At 38.6% G+C, this 18,376-nt stretch overlaps 1 protein-coding gene across 3 annotated transcripts in view; it reads right to left on the bottom strand.

Annotated features, from left to right (window-relative positions):
- The window catches only part of zfhx3b (zinc finger homeobox 3b), a 206,059-nt gene that overhangs the window by 66,670 nt on the left and 121,013 nt on the right, over window positions 1–18,376 (bottom strand). For all 3 annotated transcript variants that reach the window (XM_044139043.1, XM_044139053.1, XM_044139034.1), the window contains one exon: window positions 17,650–18,143. In XM_044139043.1, coding sequence (XP_043994978.1) covers window positions 17,650–18,143 — 494 coding nt within the window. The remainder of the gene's footprint in view (window positions 1–17,649; window positions 18,144–18,376) is intronic.

Raw genomic sequence — 18,376 nt, 5'->3', positions numbered from 1 at the left:
GTATATTAATACACCAAAGAAAAATAAACGCTTTATACACTTTTTATTTTTCTTAAGAAAGAAGCCTACTTCAAAATCCTCAAGCACAAACATGACACCTCAAAGCCCTAATTCATTTTTTTTGTTTTTTTAATTTATAAACAAGAGAGCTATCATACATATATACTACTCTTAGACAAATGTAAGGAATTGGGCCAACAGTAGCATGTCAAAGACATCCATGTTCTGGGAGTACAATAACTTGACATAACCTCAAGTGAAAATGTATTATTTGCAAAACAAACCGGATGAAGTTAGTCAATACAGAATTAAAATGAACAGGTAGACAGACCATCAGTTTACATCTGCATGCATAACTTCCTTGAAATATAGAGGATTATCAGGTTGCAATAAAAGCATAGCACCAATATTCAGAGCTGTCTGGAGACATTAAGTGATATGACTGTGTTATCTATTAACAACTATAACTAAGCTGAACTTTTAGTAAAATATGAGTTATTTGTCACTTCCTTGGCATACAGTAGATGCAGCACCTTGTTAAGATGCTTCATATGTGAGAAGGAGAAAGCTTGTTAGATGGATATGAAGAATGACAGAGAGTTTGGTGATAGTCTTAAGAAAAAGAAACGGAGATGGGGAATCATGGGTTGGCAGGGTGTTGGATTAAGATACAAGCAAACACCACTTGTAATGATTAATGCAGTCAGTGAGAATTAAATTCAGAGCAGGAACATTACCCAAACACAATTAGTCCTTGAGAACAAACATCACACACTGCAGTGAATGCAGATCCACATGCCAACATCCTGTGAGAGAGTTGCCAGTTGAAATCATGGACTGGAGGGGTGAAGCTGGACATGCCTGACTTGGACATTCTGAGTCACTATTGCAGCTACCTGTTTCTTTCTTAAGGCCTATTGAATTCTCAGTGTGAAATGTTTCCACAGCAGTAGGGGAGACTGAAAAACCCTCTAAACAGCAGCTGCACCCACATTCTTCCTCAAGAGCCTTTTGTCATTAGCCAGTCTCCTGTTCTACCTTTCTTACAGACAAAACAGTGGAGTGGAGAGAAGACACAGAATCCAGTCTCCTCGGGCTTGTATTTTCTCGCTCTCACCCCTGGCGTTCTCAGTTTGGTATTGTAAATATTTCATTAACACATAATTGGTTGCAGCTTCAGGCTATGCAATAAGGCTGTGATAGCTGTAACACTGTATGTTTTCTGACTATCCCGTATCCTTTCTTATGTAAAATTCATAGAAATATGTTTTGAGGAGAGGAGGGTGGTGCAAGATTTCGTGTGGGGGAAATGTTTCGTTTTTCATGCACTGCCCTCGCACAGCCTTACTAGAGACACCAGCTAATTAAGAACAGTGATGATGTGCTCAGCCTGTGTCAATATTTAACCCAGCCGTACGCAGCTATCTTTATTAGCAGCACTACACTGACAAAAGGAGCAATGTGCCCTTTGAGAGGTCTTCTTCTTAAAATGAAAATTAATGAGTGGGGTTGAGTGGAGGTGAATATACAAAGTAGGTGAATATGTGGGTTCCTCTTCATGATACAAAAAGTACCTTGATGGAGGATTCATCAAGCAGCTCAAAAGGTAAACACCCACCTTTTCACTTATTAATTCCTTCCTACTTTTAACTAAGAAGATGCAAACTAAATGAGTGGTTTCTTTCATTCAACAAAACATTTGGGAATCTGTTTTTAAAGTCCTTGTTTTGATTCCTAAAGTCTTGAAACTTTTATAAATTAACTAGAAGAATCCGAACTCCAACTGGCAACAAACAACTTTTCAGATTCATAATAGCATTCATAATAGATCTATATGCTGTGCTGAAAATCCTCTTTATATGAACATACCCAGGTGGATCGGTAATGAACATTGCTTTAGTAACACAGATTTCTTACAGAGTTTGTGCTTGGCCCATTCATTAGCTGAAAAAAAAATCACTTTACATACAAAAAAAATACAAAAGTTCTTATTGATCAGAATGATCAATTAAGCATCAATAACTTAAACCCTCATCATTCCGAGTGCTATATAATTGCTGCTAAGATATAGTTGTCATAACTAAAAATCGAACATAAACCAGGCTAATTGGACGAGTCATATTGCTTTGGCCAGGCAGGCATAAAGCTTTTTAAGCCCCAGAAAGTGTTGATGAACAGTCAGCTGAAGCTTCCTAAAATAACTTCAAATGCCATTAGCAAGTGTTATCACAGAGGTCATTCTGGTGGCTTCCAGGACATCAAATATGGAGCATACCAAGGTAAAACGAGAGATCTCTCTCTCACCGCTTTCTCCTTTTTTTATTTCTAAACATGACCTGCACAAACAAAAGGAATGTTTTCTAGAGTGGTCAATGTGTTTATGACTACTTTGTAAAGGTGTGGATCTCAAACTGTGGCCAAGTGTACCATTGATGCCTTTAGAGGTACTCAAAAGTACCTCTAAAGTACCTTTTGAGTGCCTTTAGAGGTACTCAAAAGAAGTTTGGTATAGATTATTTGTAATGCGAATGACCAAGGTTTCTTCTTTGTCAGAAATTTTAGAAAACAACCATTTTGTGGTGGGCAAACAGCAAAACAAGATGGGGTGTTGGTGGCCCTGTTTGCTCTTTTTATTTTGCTCAAAGTTTAAACTTGATTTCTTGTAAGGGACTCATATTTAACAGTGAGCTAGTTTCTATTTTTTTTTAAATCAGTGATTTGTTGATGAGTTTTGGAAAAAATGTGCTGATTTTCAATCTTTTTGTGGATTTTTCAAACAACTAACTTAAAAATACCAACTTCTGCGTGAAATCAATTCCACAAGCACACTCCTATAACTATTTAGCTAATCATGCAGCTGCAATAAATGTTTAGTTTTTCTTTTATGTCTTTTATACTACAACCTGTCCATACCTTATAATACTACAGTTTTGAGACACTTCTCAATAGCATGGTACCTGCCATAAACATTAGAGATTCTGTGTTATAACACAAAGATGTACAGCTGGCAGAGAAGTTAATTCATAGACTGGCACCCAAGCTTCCCCGCAGCTGCCACACCATATACTCTGCTCAATCGTGCAAGAAATTTAAAACTATACATCAAAGACTACCACTTTTCCCCTTCCTGTTTATTGATTAGGTAGAACTCTTGTTCAGTAATTGTGCAGTAAATCAAGCATGGTGAGCACTAATCTCAACCCCGGGAGGAAAGTGTTAAAGGTAAAACTTGCTGAAAAGTGCATAATTAAGGTGCTGTGTTTAGTCAGGAGAGAGGACATACTCCTCCTTCTCACATTTCTTGCTCAGCGCCTGCCTGCACAACCAGCGGCAGCCGGGAGAGGGGTTGGCAGAGGAGCAACGGGAAGTGTATACAGTTTCCAACTACCTCTCGCTCCCTCCCTCACTCTTTCAATCCTTCTCTCTCTCAATGCATTCCCAACCAAAGTGCCGGGGGCGCCATGCTTGTAAAGAAACCACAGCCTTTTGAGTGCCTCTTGTATTTACAAACGGAGGCATGTTGGAATCAAAGGCATTACCACATGACATAACACATTAAACAGTTGGCAGATTGAGAATTTATATACTGCACAGATAGTGAGTGAGGTAAACAGGAAAAGGTGTCGTTGTTGGATAAGTTTAACTAGCTATCCGTGGTGTGAGAGCCAAACTTACCCAAACCAGAGTACAGAAAAGGAGTCAGCTGCAGAAGCTCCCTTCTTTCCCTTGCTTTGCCTCCCTTTCTAACACACAGCTCAGGCTGTACTCCAGGTGGAGACAGCTATCACTTTCCCATTAACTTCCTGTTCCTCATATCTCTCCGCCCCCTTTTTCTCTCCAGCATCTCCCTCCCAGCCGCTTAACTTTTTTTCTGTGCCATTTTTCAAGTAATAAGCCGTGCCTCTTCCCCTCATCTTCAGAAATACTAAACCCTGCGGAGAAAAATTTTCCCGTTTCACATCAAACCTCTATCCTTCTCCCTGAACGGCTTCCTCGTGTTGCTGTTCTGCCTAATTTCGCCTTAGTTTTTAATTCTCCATCATCAGCAGGGATCTAAAAATAAATGATAAATGGAATAAAATATTTTATAGTCTTACCTCTTATCTGTTCTTACAGGGGTAATAATAAAGTAGTTAATTCTCTAGATCCGACTCAATTTGATTAATCAGCACATGCGGACAATCAAATAAATGATTAATATTCCCCAGTCATGTGGTTGGACAGTTACCCCTGAAACCATCAGTAATAATTCAGTAACCCTTCCCAGACCACAGGCTGCAGCTAGTCAGCCTCACTCAGCATCAGCCCTCTGATGTTCAGCAGGACTTTGAACTCCCCGCACAGAAGCTCAGACACACCATGGGGGGAAAACTTTCTGCAGTATAACGCCCTCTTACAATGCCTGCCTGCCTACCTGATTGGAATTACCCACTATAGAGACAGAGTTTATCTAACAGCTGGCAAATATAGACATATAAAGCTCTGGTGCAGAAAGCCATAACTGGAAACACAAATTCAGATCCTCTGCTGTTCCACAAATCAACACATTAAGAACAACGGAAAATAATAGGAGACAAAAGATAAACCACTTAACAAAAAGTAATGGAGCAGAATTCTTACCACGGCCGAACCAGATATTTGCAAGAGCAGATGGAGTGATGAAAAATAACTCCTTCACGCTCTGTCATTGTTCATCCCAAAGTAGTCACTGGTACATCGTCTTATTGGCTTTTACATCTGCCTCTGTTAAAAGTTTTTAATCAGGTAAGCAAAGCAGAACAACTTTTGCCACTTTGTATTTGCATAAAGCATATGAAGCTGCATACTGAGATAGAATAGGATCTATAGAACTAGCGATTTGGGAAGAGATAACTGTGTCATTCTGTTCATTTTTGCATATGAAGTTATGAAAAGTCTGTTTATGCCAGACATTTGCAGATTGTCACAGCCAAACCACAGCTGTCTCTTTTCTCCTCACAAAACCCCCTTTTGGATAGATGGTTCATACAAATGTACCTTCAATAAAATAATTCTCTAGAACAATCTATTTTGCAATAGATGCAAAGTACTGTCAAAGCAAACCTAAATTTTGCAGGTTAATGAGTAATGTGGGGACTTATGTGTAAGACTGTTGAAGGGTAAAATAAACTATCAACCAACTCGACTCTTTGAGTGGATATTTCCACCAACCAGTTCCAGTCATAACTAGATGATGTTGCTTGTTTAACACCAGTTAATTCAGGTTCTACCAATGCAAATGTAGGCATTAATAATTTGGTTTAATCACAAGCACCAATATTGGGTTGGGTCAGATGAAGGGGAGTTGGGTGGGCAGCTTCAACAGTCACTCAAAATGTCACCACCACTAAGCTTAAATCACATATTAGCTTCACTTTTTTATATGCATAATAAAAAAAAAAAATATATATATATATATATATATATATATATATATATATATATATATATATATATATATATTAAAAACACAGAGCTTTAAGATTAATAAAATGTCAAATTACCTCATGAAAAACCTAAAATCAGTCACTTACTTTATTGTCATTATGATCTCACCTGTAACTTTATCCTTGATCCGCAAACATCATTTTAAACTCAGTTCTCAGAAACTCTCAGACTTTTAATATTGTCAGATGCAAAACCTGTTGTTAAACTCCCATTTCCATTGCAGCTGACACTGATCTCAGATCAGCTACCCAAGGCACTCATAAACTCTACTAGTTTTTAACAGAGCTAACTCTGTCTGCATTTGTTTGTAGGGTTACTGAAATAAATTATGAAGTTTGTTTTATATTTTGAAGACTCAGTAAGGAGGTTTATGGTCCAAAAGCCAGCTGTGCAGTGGTCAATTTCAGATCTTGGGATCTTCTGCATATTATATTTCTTTTGTCTCTCTGTTTCCAGTCTGGTCACTGTGATAAAGGGCAGCAGTGGCATAAAATCCTTTTTAAACATAATAATACTGTGGTTTGAGGTTTACGGTGTTAGTGAGATGTGGCTCTGACTTGGTTATATGGTTGTAGAAAACAAAACTAGTTAATTTTACTAGAAAAGAAGTATCTCACTCTGTTACTAGCCCTGTTTCTCAGTTCTTGCAAAGACACACTGTAACCCATTGCTTTGACCTTCGTAGACATGAGCACATTGTGCAAATGGCTGAAAACCCCTAGTTTTAGATATAGGCGTTAGAGTTCACTTTGATCTCTTCTCTCGCTCTGCTGTTTATAAATTGGTTACACAAATATTTATGAGCAGAATGAAGAAAATGGCTGGTCTGGTTTGTGTCTCTCTGCCTCCCTCTCCGCCCTCCCCCCATGTGGCCGGTGATGAGGCCACCGCAGACGCAGAGCGAGTACATAGGCCCCAGGCCACATCCATCATATCTGCTCCGTCTCTGGATATTGTGCGACCCCAGAGAGGGCCGACCTAACCAAAACCAAGAAAGAGAAAAAGACAATCCATTTGCTATGAATAAAATAAAATAAACAATTAAAGATGGAAAACATCACTCATCAGTGGTCTCGTTTATGGGAAATTGTAAATAACTATTGACGGCGTGAGAGCATACTGCACAGGCCAAAAGGTGTGCATGTAAAAGGAATTGTGCTCGGAACTAATGTAATACTTCAGTTTCTCAGTAACAAAATTCAATAAATTAATACCACAGTGTTCAATACAAACAGCCTCTGCCTCTTCTTTAGCTCACCTGTCCATTTCTGCCAACAACACGTACACAATAGAACAGGCTCCAAGCTTCTGGATCTATATTCTTTAATTGCTCCCCCCTGCCCTGACCTCTGATCCAGATCACTCTGATATACAGCGTCTCTATTAAACTGGGAAGTAGGAAAATATTCTTCTAATGACCCTCCGCTCTGGCAATAGTACTGAAAATGGCAAGGAGGAAAAAAAAAAATCAATCTTCTTCTTTCCTTTTTGCCCTTCACTGGCTCTATTAGTTCCTTTTTTATCTAAAGGTTGACTCCAAAAACGTGGACAGAGATTGACCAGAGCGAAGCACACATTCCTATTCCAATGGGGCAGTGAACTTTCCTGAGATGAATTTTGATAATAAAGACCTAAAAAAAAAAAACTATGGCCAGAATGAAAATTCTTTTGCACAGCATCTTGACTGTCCTTCAAACACACAATCTGTGCTGATCCGATACATTAGAAAGCGAGGCTGACTTTATCTGAGCTGTGCACAATGTTGATCCTGCAATCTAGACAAAAGATAATTCAGAGATAATACAGTTTAAGCAAAAAAAGAAAAACAAGCTGGACCAAATGTTAAAACCAGAGAATGCAAGCCTGGGTGCATTTGTTTGCGCACGTGTTTACTGTACAGTAAAGGCCGATAAAGTGCGCGTGTGTGTCCATGGGCAGAGGTTGGGCGCGGGTGTTGGGACGGGGTGGTAGTGCTGGACTGGCTTGTCGATCGATGCAGTGATTGGCAGTTAATGGCTTTCCCTGTTCTGCCTTGGTAACCCCGGCCTGATGGCTGTTGGGTCTGATCAGAAATGGCAGATGGTGTTTGATTTTCGTATATAAACCTCCGACTTTGGGGAGATGGCTTCATCATGTTTAATGATTTAAAAGTTAAGTTGAATACTGGGAATACTCCAACGCTGGATCTCTCATTTAAAAAAAGCCCTAACCTCCCTTCCAGATGGAAGGGCTAATCTCTTTAAACTATGTGCACTGATTGTGGCTAGTTTGATGCCGTAAGCCACTCTGCTATCCTGTGATAAATTATCAAAACAGGACTGACAACAAATGGTTTGATCCATCTTCTATTATCCAGTCACAGACGTCATCTACAACTTAAATCTGCAGCTCAGTCACAGTCCTAGCCTAACAATTTAAAAAGTAAAGTAAGAACGCTCAACCTAAAGAAAGATCAGTCCAAAAGACCAAAAGAATTATTGCTAGTTTATTCTAAAAATATGAGATGAACAAGTCAAGTCTGACAGCAAAAACTGAAATCAGCAAATTAGGCTATAAATGGAGGAAAATTAGAGGAAAAGCTATGCTGATCTAGAAGACAAGATGACAGAGGTGTACAAATATCTGATATGATTCTTCAGTAATTTAATGTCCTAATTAATCTTCCTTTTTAAAATTCTTAAGTTTTAAGATTGAAGCCTAATTATTTTCTAATAACTGACATTGCAATAATGACATTTTGACATTTTCTTATAGTTAAATATTTATTGTTTCTGTGAAACTTTCCAGATTTCCCATCAAAAACATCTTCTTGTAGGTTTGATCATTAAAATGGGTGAATACTAGTTTGGTGAAGTCTTTGTCAATGCGTGTGCGTGTGTGTGTGTGTGTGAGATGGAGAGATATTCAGAAAGAGATTTTTTGGCCCCAGTGGAACAGGGAAATTAATACATTTTCACTTTGAAACATAAACAAATAATACAATATTTTGCTTTACAAAACTTAATAAGATTCCCTCTCCCTCGTGGCTTTCTGCATGCAAATTAAACACTGATCATTTGAATAATCATTTGCATTCCAGATCTCACAATTTCATGTCCAAACTTTAACAGCTCCCCGAGTTCTCATTTCATCTGCAGCTGCACAGGCCGTCCTTATGGCTCAGATTAGTTTAACATGATTCACTTCAAGGAAGGATAACTTAGGGAAATTCCTAGTTTGTGAGAGAAACTGGCCACCTAAAGGTGAAATCTGAATTTAATTTATTAGGCATTCATTTTTAGGGAAAACTGTCAAGTGAATCTGGTGATATTACTAAAATGGGAAAAAAAAGAAAAAAAAAGCTGTTTATGGATTGCGGAGAAAAGGGATGTTGAAGTGTGATCTAAAAAAAAGAGTCTTAAATGTCCACTGGAGATCCTCAAGGAGGAAGAGATAGAAACAGGACTTGATAAATGACAAATGTTCGAAATGGCTAGAACCTGCAGAACAAAGGACGGTGAAACAGTGTCACAGCATTATACTGAGGCTCACCACAAAACTGAAGCAAGCTGAAGTTAAGGTGACTATAGATGAGAGATGATATGCTTGGGAGGGGCTTACAGGAAGGGTAGTTAATCTCTCTTTTTTTTCTTCAAACCCCACTGAGTCTATTCTGGGCATCAGGGTGTCATAAAGGAATGTTCGAACCATAAAGTATCTGTACTCCTGAGAAGCTAAAGAACATTCTTGTCCCCAACCTTTAAGGACATCTTTCAGTCAGTCTCACCTCTCGGTGTTCACTATCCTTCACCTTATTTCAGGAATAAATCAGTTAAAGTCGAGATGGTATTGTTGCTAAAGTTAACATTTGCAAGTATTCATCTAATTAAAATTAACTTCATCTTTGGGGAGACCAAGCATTAGCTTTAGTGCCATAACAATAAGTCTGTCCTTTGTCTCCACCACGCACTAGCTTTCACAATGCTGTATTGTTCTTTTCATATAATATATATTTTGTTAAATGTATTATATTCTTTGCAAAGTCTTTTGTTCCCATATTCTAGTTTATCCATCTTTTGTATTCAGGAATAAAAGGCATAATGAGAAAACAAGGTGGGAAACAATTTTTCCAGAGCTCCTAATAAAAACCGCATGACACCCTGGCCTGCACCGCTTAATTACAAAAGGATGAAATCTTTTCTTCTCCATCTGGAAAAAACATTGTCTGCATAACACCGGGAGATTTACAACTCCCTGCGCTGGACTCCAGCACACAGCAATTAGGCAAAACATAGATGGACAACCAGAGCCATGAAATTCAGGAAGAGATGGCTATTCAATTTTCAAAGAAGAGCCAGAGGGTCCAAGATTTCAAATAAAAATTCTTGACTTTGACACTCTTTTTAAGGGTCAGACTTTGGTCATGTTGACACAAAGGGGGGGAAAAAAAAGGAATTTGCGTTACATTTAATAGCCCTTCACATCATCATCCTCTCACACAAGGTCTAAAACCCATTGGTGGGGAAAAATGCATAGATTTGAGCTCCATTAGCTACAGAAACTTTGTGAATACAAGTGGAGCGAGAAAAGTTCAGGAAAGTGAAAGAAGCAGGGGAACATATCTATCCATATCTAAGATTTATCCCTCCCATGACTCTACCCAAAATGCCAAACCCAGTGAGAATGGGTCCCAATGTACTCATTCCTGCAGCCAAGACTTCCTCCTCTATTCATCTGTCTCTTTAACTGAACTTCCCTTTATGTACAGCTCTACTGAACACAGTCCTCAGAACTGAGTAGTTTTGTGGCTCTGACCACTCTGAGGCCATTAATCTGGTGGCTAAGCCACTGATGTATTGATGGCACACAGCCGGCAGGCTTGTCTGCCTCACTTTCTCCATCCCTGCAGCTTAGGAGCTAAATACATTGAGAGGAACTTCCACCTGGCCTCATCAGGGCAGCATTTACCTGCCAATTGCTTGTGTTAACATCCTGGCAGACGACAGGAGCTTCACCCATCCTGTGATAACTAAACAATAAGATAATGCATTTTTTACACATGCTTTACATCATTTCAAAGTTTAATTTAAGGTACACAGTATAGGCCTCCTACACATTTTTCCTTTTATACACTCTTTCAGTCAATTTGCCAAAGTTTATTCTGCAAATTTCATAACATTTGAGTCACCTTAAATATATTTTTACAATTGTCTTTTCTTACTACATGTATGATGTAAATATTGAACAAGGCTGAAATTAACTTGACTTCAAAATAACTTGTTCTCAGCATTTTTATTATGAGCTCTTTAAAAAAAAAAAATTGCAAGTTGAACTTGTCAAATCAGCTTTTGTCATTGTCCATTAAATGCAGATTCCTAAAGGGAGTATCTGTTGTTTGAACTTTGTTCTATTTCTTAAAATAGAAAGAAACCAAACTTTGATTGACGTCTCAAACTATTTTAATCAAAGAAAATCTCAATAAAAGTTGTCTAGATGCCAATAAAAATGCTAAATTTGAATAACTACAAAATAAAATAGTGATGGACAAAGTGTTAATGATAGAGAAATCAATAATAATAATAATAATAATAATAATAATAATAATAATAATAATAATAATAATAATAATAATAATAAATTTGATTTATAAAGCCCTCTAGATCTCCAATTGAAATGTCAAAAATACATTTGAACTCATGTAAGAATTGATCCACATAGCATGCATCTTCCATAAATTGCAATTATTTAATATTTACAGTTTTTGGCTGAGTGTCGAATGACAAGGGGAAAAAAACAAACAGTTTATTTGATTTGAAAGTAGTTTATTAAATGACACTTTGCATACTGCAGTTTGCCAACAAATCTGTACACTCAAGTAAGACTCAGATGTCGCATTGAAGACTACATGGACACGATCTCCCAGGGACTAGCAATGGGGATTTTGTGGAAATTTTAACTAGAGGTGACTGTGACTGATACGTGTATCGTCTGTACAGGATAGGCTCAGGTAAAGCTATTGTACAACATTAGATACAGAGAGTTTCCAATAAGTGCAGGAAGAAGTTTCTCCAAAACAAAACTTAATTTCATGGTTTGTCATAAGAACAACACTGCAGCGTAGACAGCACTATACATTTTCATGTTGGAAGACAGACCTGTTGTTTTAATAAAAGAAAAATGAAAAAAGTCCTTTGGAAAAAATGTTTAAATAGCAGTTTTCTTCAATGAGCAGACAACTGATAGCAACACAGCATGGAGACATCAGTTTCTGAACGCACGAAATCCCTGCTTGATGCTCTGAAAGAAGAGACACATATTTCGCTGTATGTGGGACTGCCATCACAGCAGTCAGTCTGCTGTGAGGAGCTAAACACTGCTGTAATCAGATGCATCCGTACTGCTCAGATCAGAGCATGGTGACAATGATCGGAAGTTTTTAATCCTAGACACATCAGACTACTCATCTGTCTTCTTTCAGAGTGTGACGTGTTTCCCATGGTAAATTGTTTTTTTCTTGCACCTTTGCACACTGACACTTTCCTTCACTGAAACAATTGTGAAGATACGGGCCAAAAAAATATTTACTAAGAAAAAATATGAATTTTCCAGAAGACATGAATTGGAGAAAACCACTTTTATGTAAAACTAAGAGGAATATGGTGGGATTTACAAACTGCATTTCTACAACATACATCACTTCTGATGTTGATAAAACTATCCACATTTAGTGGCGTTTATCTCTGTCTTGAACTGCGATGATCTCAGTCGCACAAGTTAATATAACATTGCTTCCTATTCTTTTCCTTTCCTAAACACCAATCACCCCTTTCTGCTGATCACACTCCGATAGCAGGATCACCAGATTTCTTACACGTTAGCAGAGTACTCTGGCACATTTCCCCAAAGAAAACAAAAACATTTCTTTTAATAAGTTTCAACTTTTATAGCTTTTTAGAAGAACTGCTAAAATAATAGGCGCTTCATGGGAAAAGAACAGATTTCTGTGTGCATCTTGTTTATTTTTGTTCATCATCTATGTGTTAGACTCAGGAATAACATCTGTTGGTCTTTTGTGTGTACAACGCAACCAGCAACAACAGCTGTGTTACAGGTCAATCCCTGACCCCCTCCTTGGCCTTACTGAGGAGTAGAAGCTTAAAAGGTTGTAAACTTCCTGCACACCGCCAAACACAAAGTTTGGCGGTTCCTTTACTTTCCCTCTCAAAATACCTTGATTTTAAGATGTATGCCAGTCTTTTCTTGTTAAATGCTGAGTCTGGTGTGAGTGAGGATGCTGGCATTCAATCCACTGTAAGCAACTACTGACACCCAACACAAGGAACCTTGTGTTACTGGCTGTAGAAGTAAACAATAAGGCTTGTTGTGGGTATGCTGTGTTTACAAATCTGTCTTTGCTATGAACTATTAAAACAATACATTTTGTGAGTCCTGTTGAATTTTAGATTGGTTGTGAGTATGTGCCTGTCCATCTCTTTGTGTGCATTCACACGCTTGTGCATGTGAAAGAAGAGAATGGGCTGTCTCCCAGGATGTGCAGCTCACGCTTTATTAGAGCAGTAGTACCAGTAAATCAGAGCGCAGCTCTTCCTGGAACTGCTACAACCTTTCCCACTGAGCACTATTACTGAACAATCATAGGCTAGCCATGATAATTAGCAAAGTATCTATCCGTCGAACCCTCCTGTAAACCCCCTCCATCGCCACCACCACCCCCACTTTCCACTCTTTCTTCTCTCTGTCCATCATCCTCTTTCTACTCATCATCTTGCAGGAATGTTGAGTGATTAAGACAAGGCTCTCCTGGGAGATCACTCAGGACATCTCGCAGTCGCTTATCTGCCACAATTTTTTCCTGTGATGTTTGACAGAGTAACATCTCCTCCAACTCCACAGGTACATCTAAATAAATTTAAATATCACTGACCGCTGATTTATTTAATTGATTCAATCCAAAAAGTGAAACTCTTATATCAGAGGGATTTATTCTGCTGATTCTTATGATAATGTCTTTCTGCTAAGGAAAACCAAAATTCTGTTTTCTTAGAACAATATTATTACATCAGTAAGTGTGTAATAATACTTGTACAGATTTAGGTAAGGCCAGTTTGATGGCCAATCAAGCACATGGGCACCTTGTTTATTTTTTCTGTCCACCTTTATTTTTACAGTTAAATTTCACAAGGTCTTATTTCAAGGGCGATGTGTTTTAGACTTAATGCAAGTAATGTGACAGTGTGGCTCTTGTGTTGGATGAGTCTACGCCTCTTGAAGTCTCGACTCCAGATGCAGTCCGTGGCCTATGAGTCACCCTAAATGTTTTGAATGGGCTTTGCAACACAATCCATTCAGGCCCATTGTAATCCCCATCTCTTACACACCGTTTTCTGAAACAGTTTTTCTTCTACTGAACTTTCAGTATGATTAGATCATGTTCACTGTCATCATTGCAAGATCAGAGAGAAAATAGTAAGCAGGACAGTCTTGGAGGAAACTAAACAAAAAAAAAAAAAAAAAAAAATCAACATCACAAGTAAGTCTTAGCAGCATAAATAATATTACCATGCCTAATAAAATTTTGGAATCATGAAGAGCCATACTCTTTTCAATCGAGCCCTTGTTTTAAGGAATTAAACTTTGAATACAACAACAGACTTTGTTTTCTTTTTCTTTTTTTTTTTTTCAAACTTTACATAACTGGTATTATAAAAGGGCTTGGAGTCAATCTCATCACTCATGATCATTAAAATGTGAGATAATCAAGCCTCTCGTTCCACAGTTTGTTGAGAAGGATAATCAAGGAAACACTTAATGCATGTAACAACTAATCCTTTCATTTATGTTAAACCCTTCACTCCTCAATTATCATTTGTAGGGATTATTTGACTTTGCAGAAGACTGACATGTCTTTAAATTTTACTTGCTTCATTTCAGTCAGAACAAGAGATAAAACAGCTACAAGTAACTGCGAAAATTGTTATCTCTGTTGATGGACAGATCATAGAATGTAAAGTGACGCTTTTTGAGCTGATAAACACTGGTTTTTGAATGAGCATATATGGCAAACAGAGGAAGGAGAAAATATTTTACAGTTAGGTGTGCTCAATAGAGCAGGACCAGGATATAGGAAGGGATGTCGGGACCTTCTCAGTTTAAGATTCCACGTTTGATAGTGACGGCACTTTCTCCCCATCTTTCCGTAGCCAACTGGCATCTGGAGTGGATTTTGTGCTAGCAGACACCAAGGAACATGATTACATTCGGCTAACTGTGCTCTAAACTGATTATGCATGTGCCAAGCTAATGGACTACATTTGCAAGAGGAAAAATAACATCCAATCAATCTCAATTACTGCCGATTGCACCGGCCCCCGAGACAAGGAAGGTAGCCAGCAAACCCCACCTCCCCCCATGTTCTCCCCTTTCTTCCAACCCTTCAATGCAAGCTGAGGCCTATAGCTAGGCCTGGTTAGGCCCCATCCTCTCCCGCTTGTTAGAGCAACCAGGTTGTGAAAAAGGATTAGCCTGTCATTGCCACATATTATCATAAGGGATTATCCCTACACATGTAAAATATTATGTAAATGTCCAGTTGTAAAGCAGGTTTTTTTTCAGGATCAACGTCAAAGTTAAGCTACAAATATATTTTATTTGAGTTGTGCAAACCTCAGAATCATCTGAGGTTATCCGCACAGCAACATAACATGGGTTTGAATTCAAGAGAGACCATTCTAGATTGATTCCCATCCCATTAAATCTCTTTGGGAAAATAAGAAGGCAAAAGAAAGCTTCAGATCACATGGCTCAGTAGACAGAACGTGGTTCTCACAAAGAGTGTATTTCAATTGAGGAACACCGTTTAGAAAGCAGACAGAATCAGCCCGTGCTGTGTGGTGATCCAGTGGTCAGGGTAAGTTGCTGGATCATTCTGTGGCCTCCTAAAACATTCCGATACAAGGGGTGGTGGGGGTAATATTTTTAGAAAGCCCTAATATGGGCCACATACCACAGACTCTGAAATTATCCCATCTAACTTAGCTCTCAGTTTAAACCTTCCTTTTTAATTCCAGTAATTACAGGCTCCAATTTATATGGAGCTCCACACACAAAGGCCTAGTTTAATGCAAACCAGTTTGATTTGGGTGAAGTGTCCCGAGCATGTCCCACATCTTACAGCATGTTTATGCTGAGTTGATGATTTATTTTATCCCTGTTTTGATTTTCTTTTTTTTTTCATCCATGAAAAAACTAAAGGGCCTTTGCAGGCATTGGTGGGCAAGGCAGATTTTTGCCTGTCAGTATCTCAACCAGAACTGTAACTCTAGAGTTAGCTGAAAAAACCATACAACCATGTATTTGTCACATTGGTTAGTCATAAACTACTGTAATGAATCCTGTCAACTTGTGCTCATCTCTGTTTCTGAGTTGTGTAGGGGATGAGGCAGAGCTTACAAGAACTAAGATTTTCTCTGGTTTATGGAACAGGTGATTTCTGGACAAATGCACACAGTCTTAGTTGGAAAACCAATTGGTTTTAAGAAATATGGAGCCATCTTAAGAGGCTTAAGTAGTAAAAAAAAAAAAAGAGATCATCCATGGATGTGTTGTACATATTTAATCCCTCACAGCCTGAACTCTTGTGTGACATGTGTATTTTCTCTCCTAAAAAGCTTGGGTGAAGAAATATAGCAAAAGAAAAGAACACACAATTTCTTTAGATCATTAGGGCCATAGCAAAGATATAGCTATAAGACAACAAAAAGTGCCCTGTTCTACAAGAACAACGTTCTCCTTTGTAAAAGTGTGAGGATGAGAGATAACATGCCCAAATCTGTCAACTTGGATCCAAGGTGACACATGCATTATAATTTTGTCCCTAAAGTTCAAATAACTACACAGATTTAGAGGAATGTAAATTTTCTAGAAATAGACAAAAAAAAAGAAAGAAATGTGTTTTGCTTAACAAAAAATGGCAACCCAAAAATCTCCCTGGTCCTCTGTAACAGATGCAACCGAAGCACTCTATTTCACCTGCCTTTTTTACAAAACCAAAAGTTGATTTATTTATTCTTACTGTTATTTCAGTACAAAAACCCTTTGTCGAAAACGTGTTTGTCATACCACAGAGTCTGAGAGATCATTTGTCATGATACTAGGCTTTTAAATTGATGAGATTTTTCAGCTCAGTTTTTTTGTGTAATTAAAAGCCCATGCGCGAGGTAGCAACCATGTCTTTCTTTCTCTCATCTTTAGATATTTTTTGCAACAGATAAGGTGCCACAGGTGCAAAGGAATGCAGTAATTGAAATAAAATCTCAGTCTGTCATTAATCCAAACTGGTTAATGACAATAAGGAACTTCCTAAAAATATATTCTATAGCTGTAGAAATATTGTGCTTTCCTTGCATGTTGCCTAAGTTGACACCACATATGTGCTGCCAGTGCTTGTGTGTCTTGTGCATATGTGCAAGTATGCCAGTTTGGGTTAAGCGCAGACCAGCCAAAGCCGCAGACATACAGGATAGGCACCTAAGTGGAATCAGGCCTGTTAGATTTATGGCCATTTGTTCGGAGAGTGTTCATCCACTGGCTATTATGGAATGATTAGAGGAGAAGGTGAAGCTCCAAGTCCAGCAAAAATCAATACGGCTGTCGAGAACAATTCAGCCCTTCCCGCTCAGAGGAGTATTAGCACCAAACCTCTGTCTCCTAACACTTCTTCATTCGTCTACCAAGTGATTTAGTCCTAAGCTTCCAAGCCAGCTTGTCCTGCCATGTTCTTCTAAGGGCACGAGTGGGCCCAGCTTCTGTATGACAGCGACACAACAAAGATGTTATTCATGGCTCTAGAGACCAGCTGGCGGTGATGTCGACAACACAAGAACATTTATTAAGTCTTGCTGAGGCAGATCAAGTTAGCATGGAGATTACTGAATAAGCGTTTTACCCTTTCTGCAAAACTCTATGATGTTCCGACTTCTCGAAAAGACAATAAAAACTTCTATGAATAACAGGACAATCATACTTTTCCCAGACTTTTTTAAACTTATAATAAATATGCTTTGCAGGACACATCCAGATTACCAAATTCACCAATGTATAAATCAAAAAATCAACTGACAAATTTAGAAGAAAAGAAAAGGATGAGTGGCACGTGTGATTAAAAATAACTTAAGAACCACTGACCTTATACAGTTTGAGGCTGGCCTCATGGCGTGAATTGACAGTGTGCATCCTCAGCTTCTCCAGGCTGTTAGTGTAGTAGTCACAGGCATTGCACTTTAGGTGCACTGGATTGCCTATTGCCACACATTTCAGGCGCCATTCATTGCCTTTGCCCCCTTCTTTGATGTGGGCAACAAGCTGGTACTTCTGCACATGCTTGTCTGTTTTGCAATGTAGCTGGAAGTTGGCTTTAAGCTGAGTTGTGTAGTGGCACAACTTGCACTGATGAGAGTCTCCCACCACGGCACGCCACTCCTCCTCTGGCAGGCTGCGTTCGGCACCCATATGCATGCCTAGCACATCCAGGTTGTCAGTGGTGAAGCGATTGCACACAGCACACTGAAAGAGCTTGAGGGAGGGATCTGTGGTCTGTGATAGACTTTCTCCAAGAGTCATCAGTTCCTCAGACACCAGCTGCCCACCGCCAAGACGCACATCCACTGGGATTTCCCCACCTACAGGAAAAAGCAAAAAGAAAATTAAGGAAAGAGTAGCTAGATTGTTACACTGCTAGCACATTGTGATCATTACAGTAGTGTTTATATACACTGTAGAAAAAACAAATAATCTTTTTTATTTTCACTATTTGACATTATACTAGGTGATTTGGGTTTTTGTTCATGTGTTGCTCCATTATGTAACTTTCTTTCCCTATGATGTTATCTAGTTCATCAAGAGCACAAGTCTC

The sequence above is a fragment of the Gambusia affinis genome, linkage group LG02, assembly GCF_019740435.1.
Source record: "Gambusia affinis linkage group LG02, SWU_Gaff_1.0, whole genome shotgun sequence".
Taxonomy (NCBI): Eukaryota; Metazoa; Chordata; class Actinopteri; order Cyprinodontiformes; family Poeciliidae; genus Gambusia; species Gambusia affinis.
The sequence above is the reverse complement of the archived record's forward strand: the minus strand, read 5'-3'. Positions and strand labels throughout refer to the sequence as shown.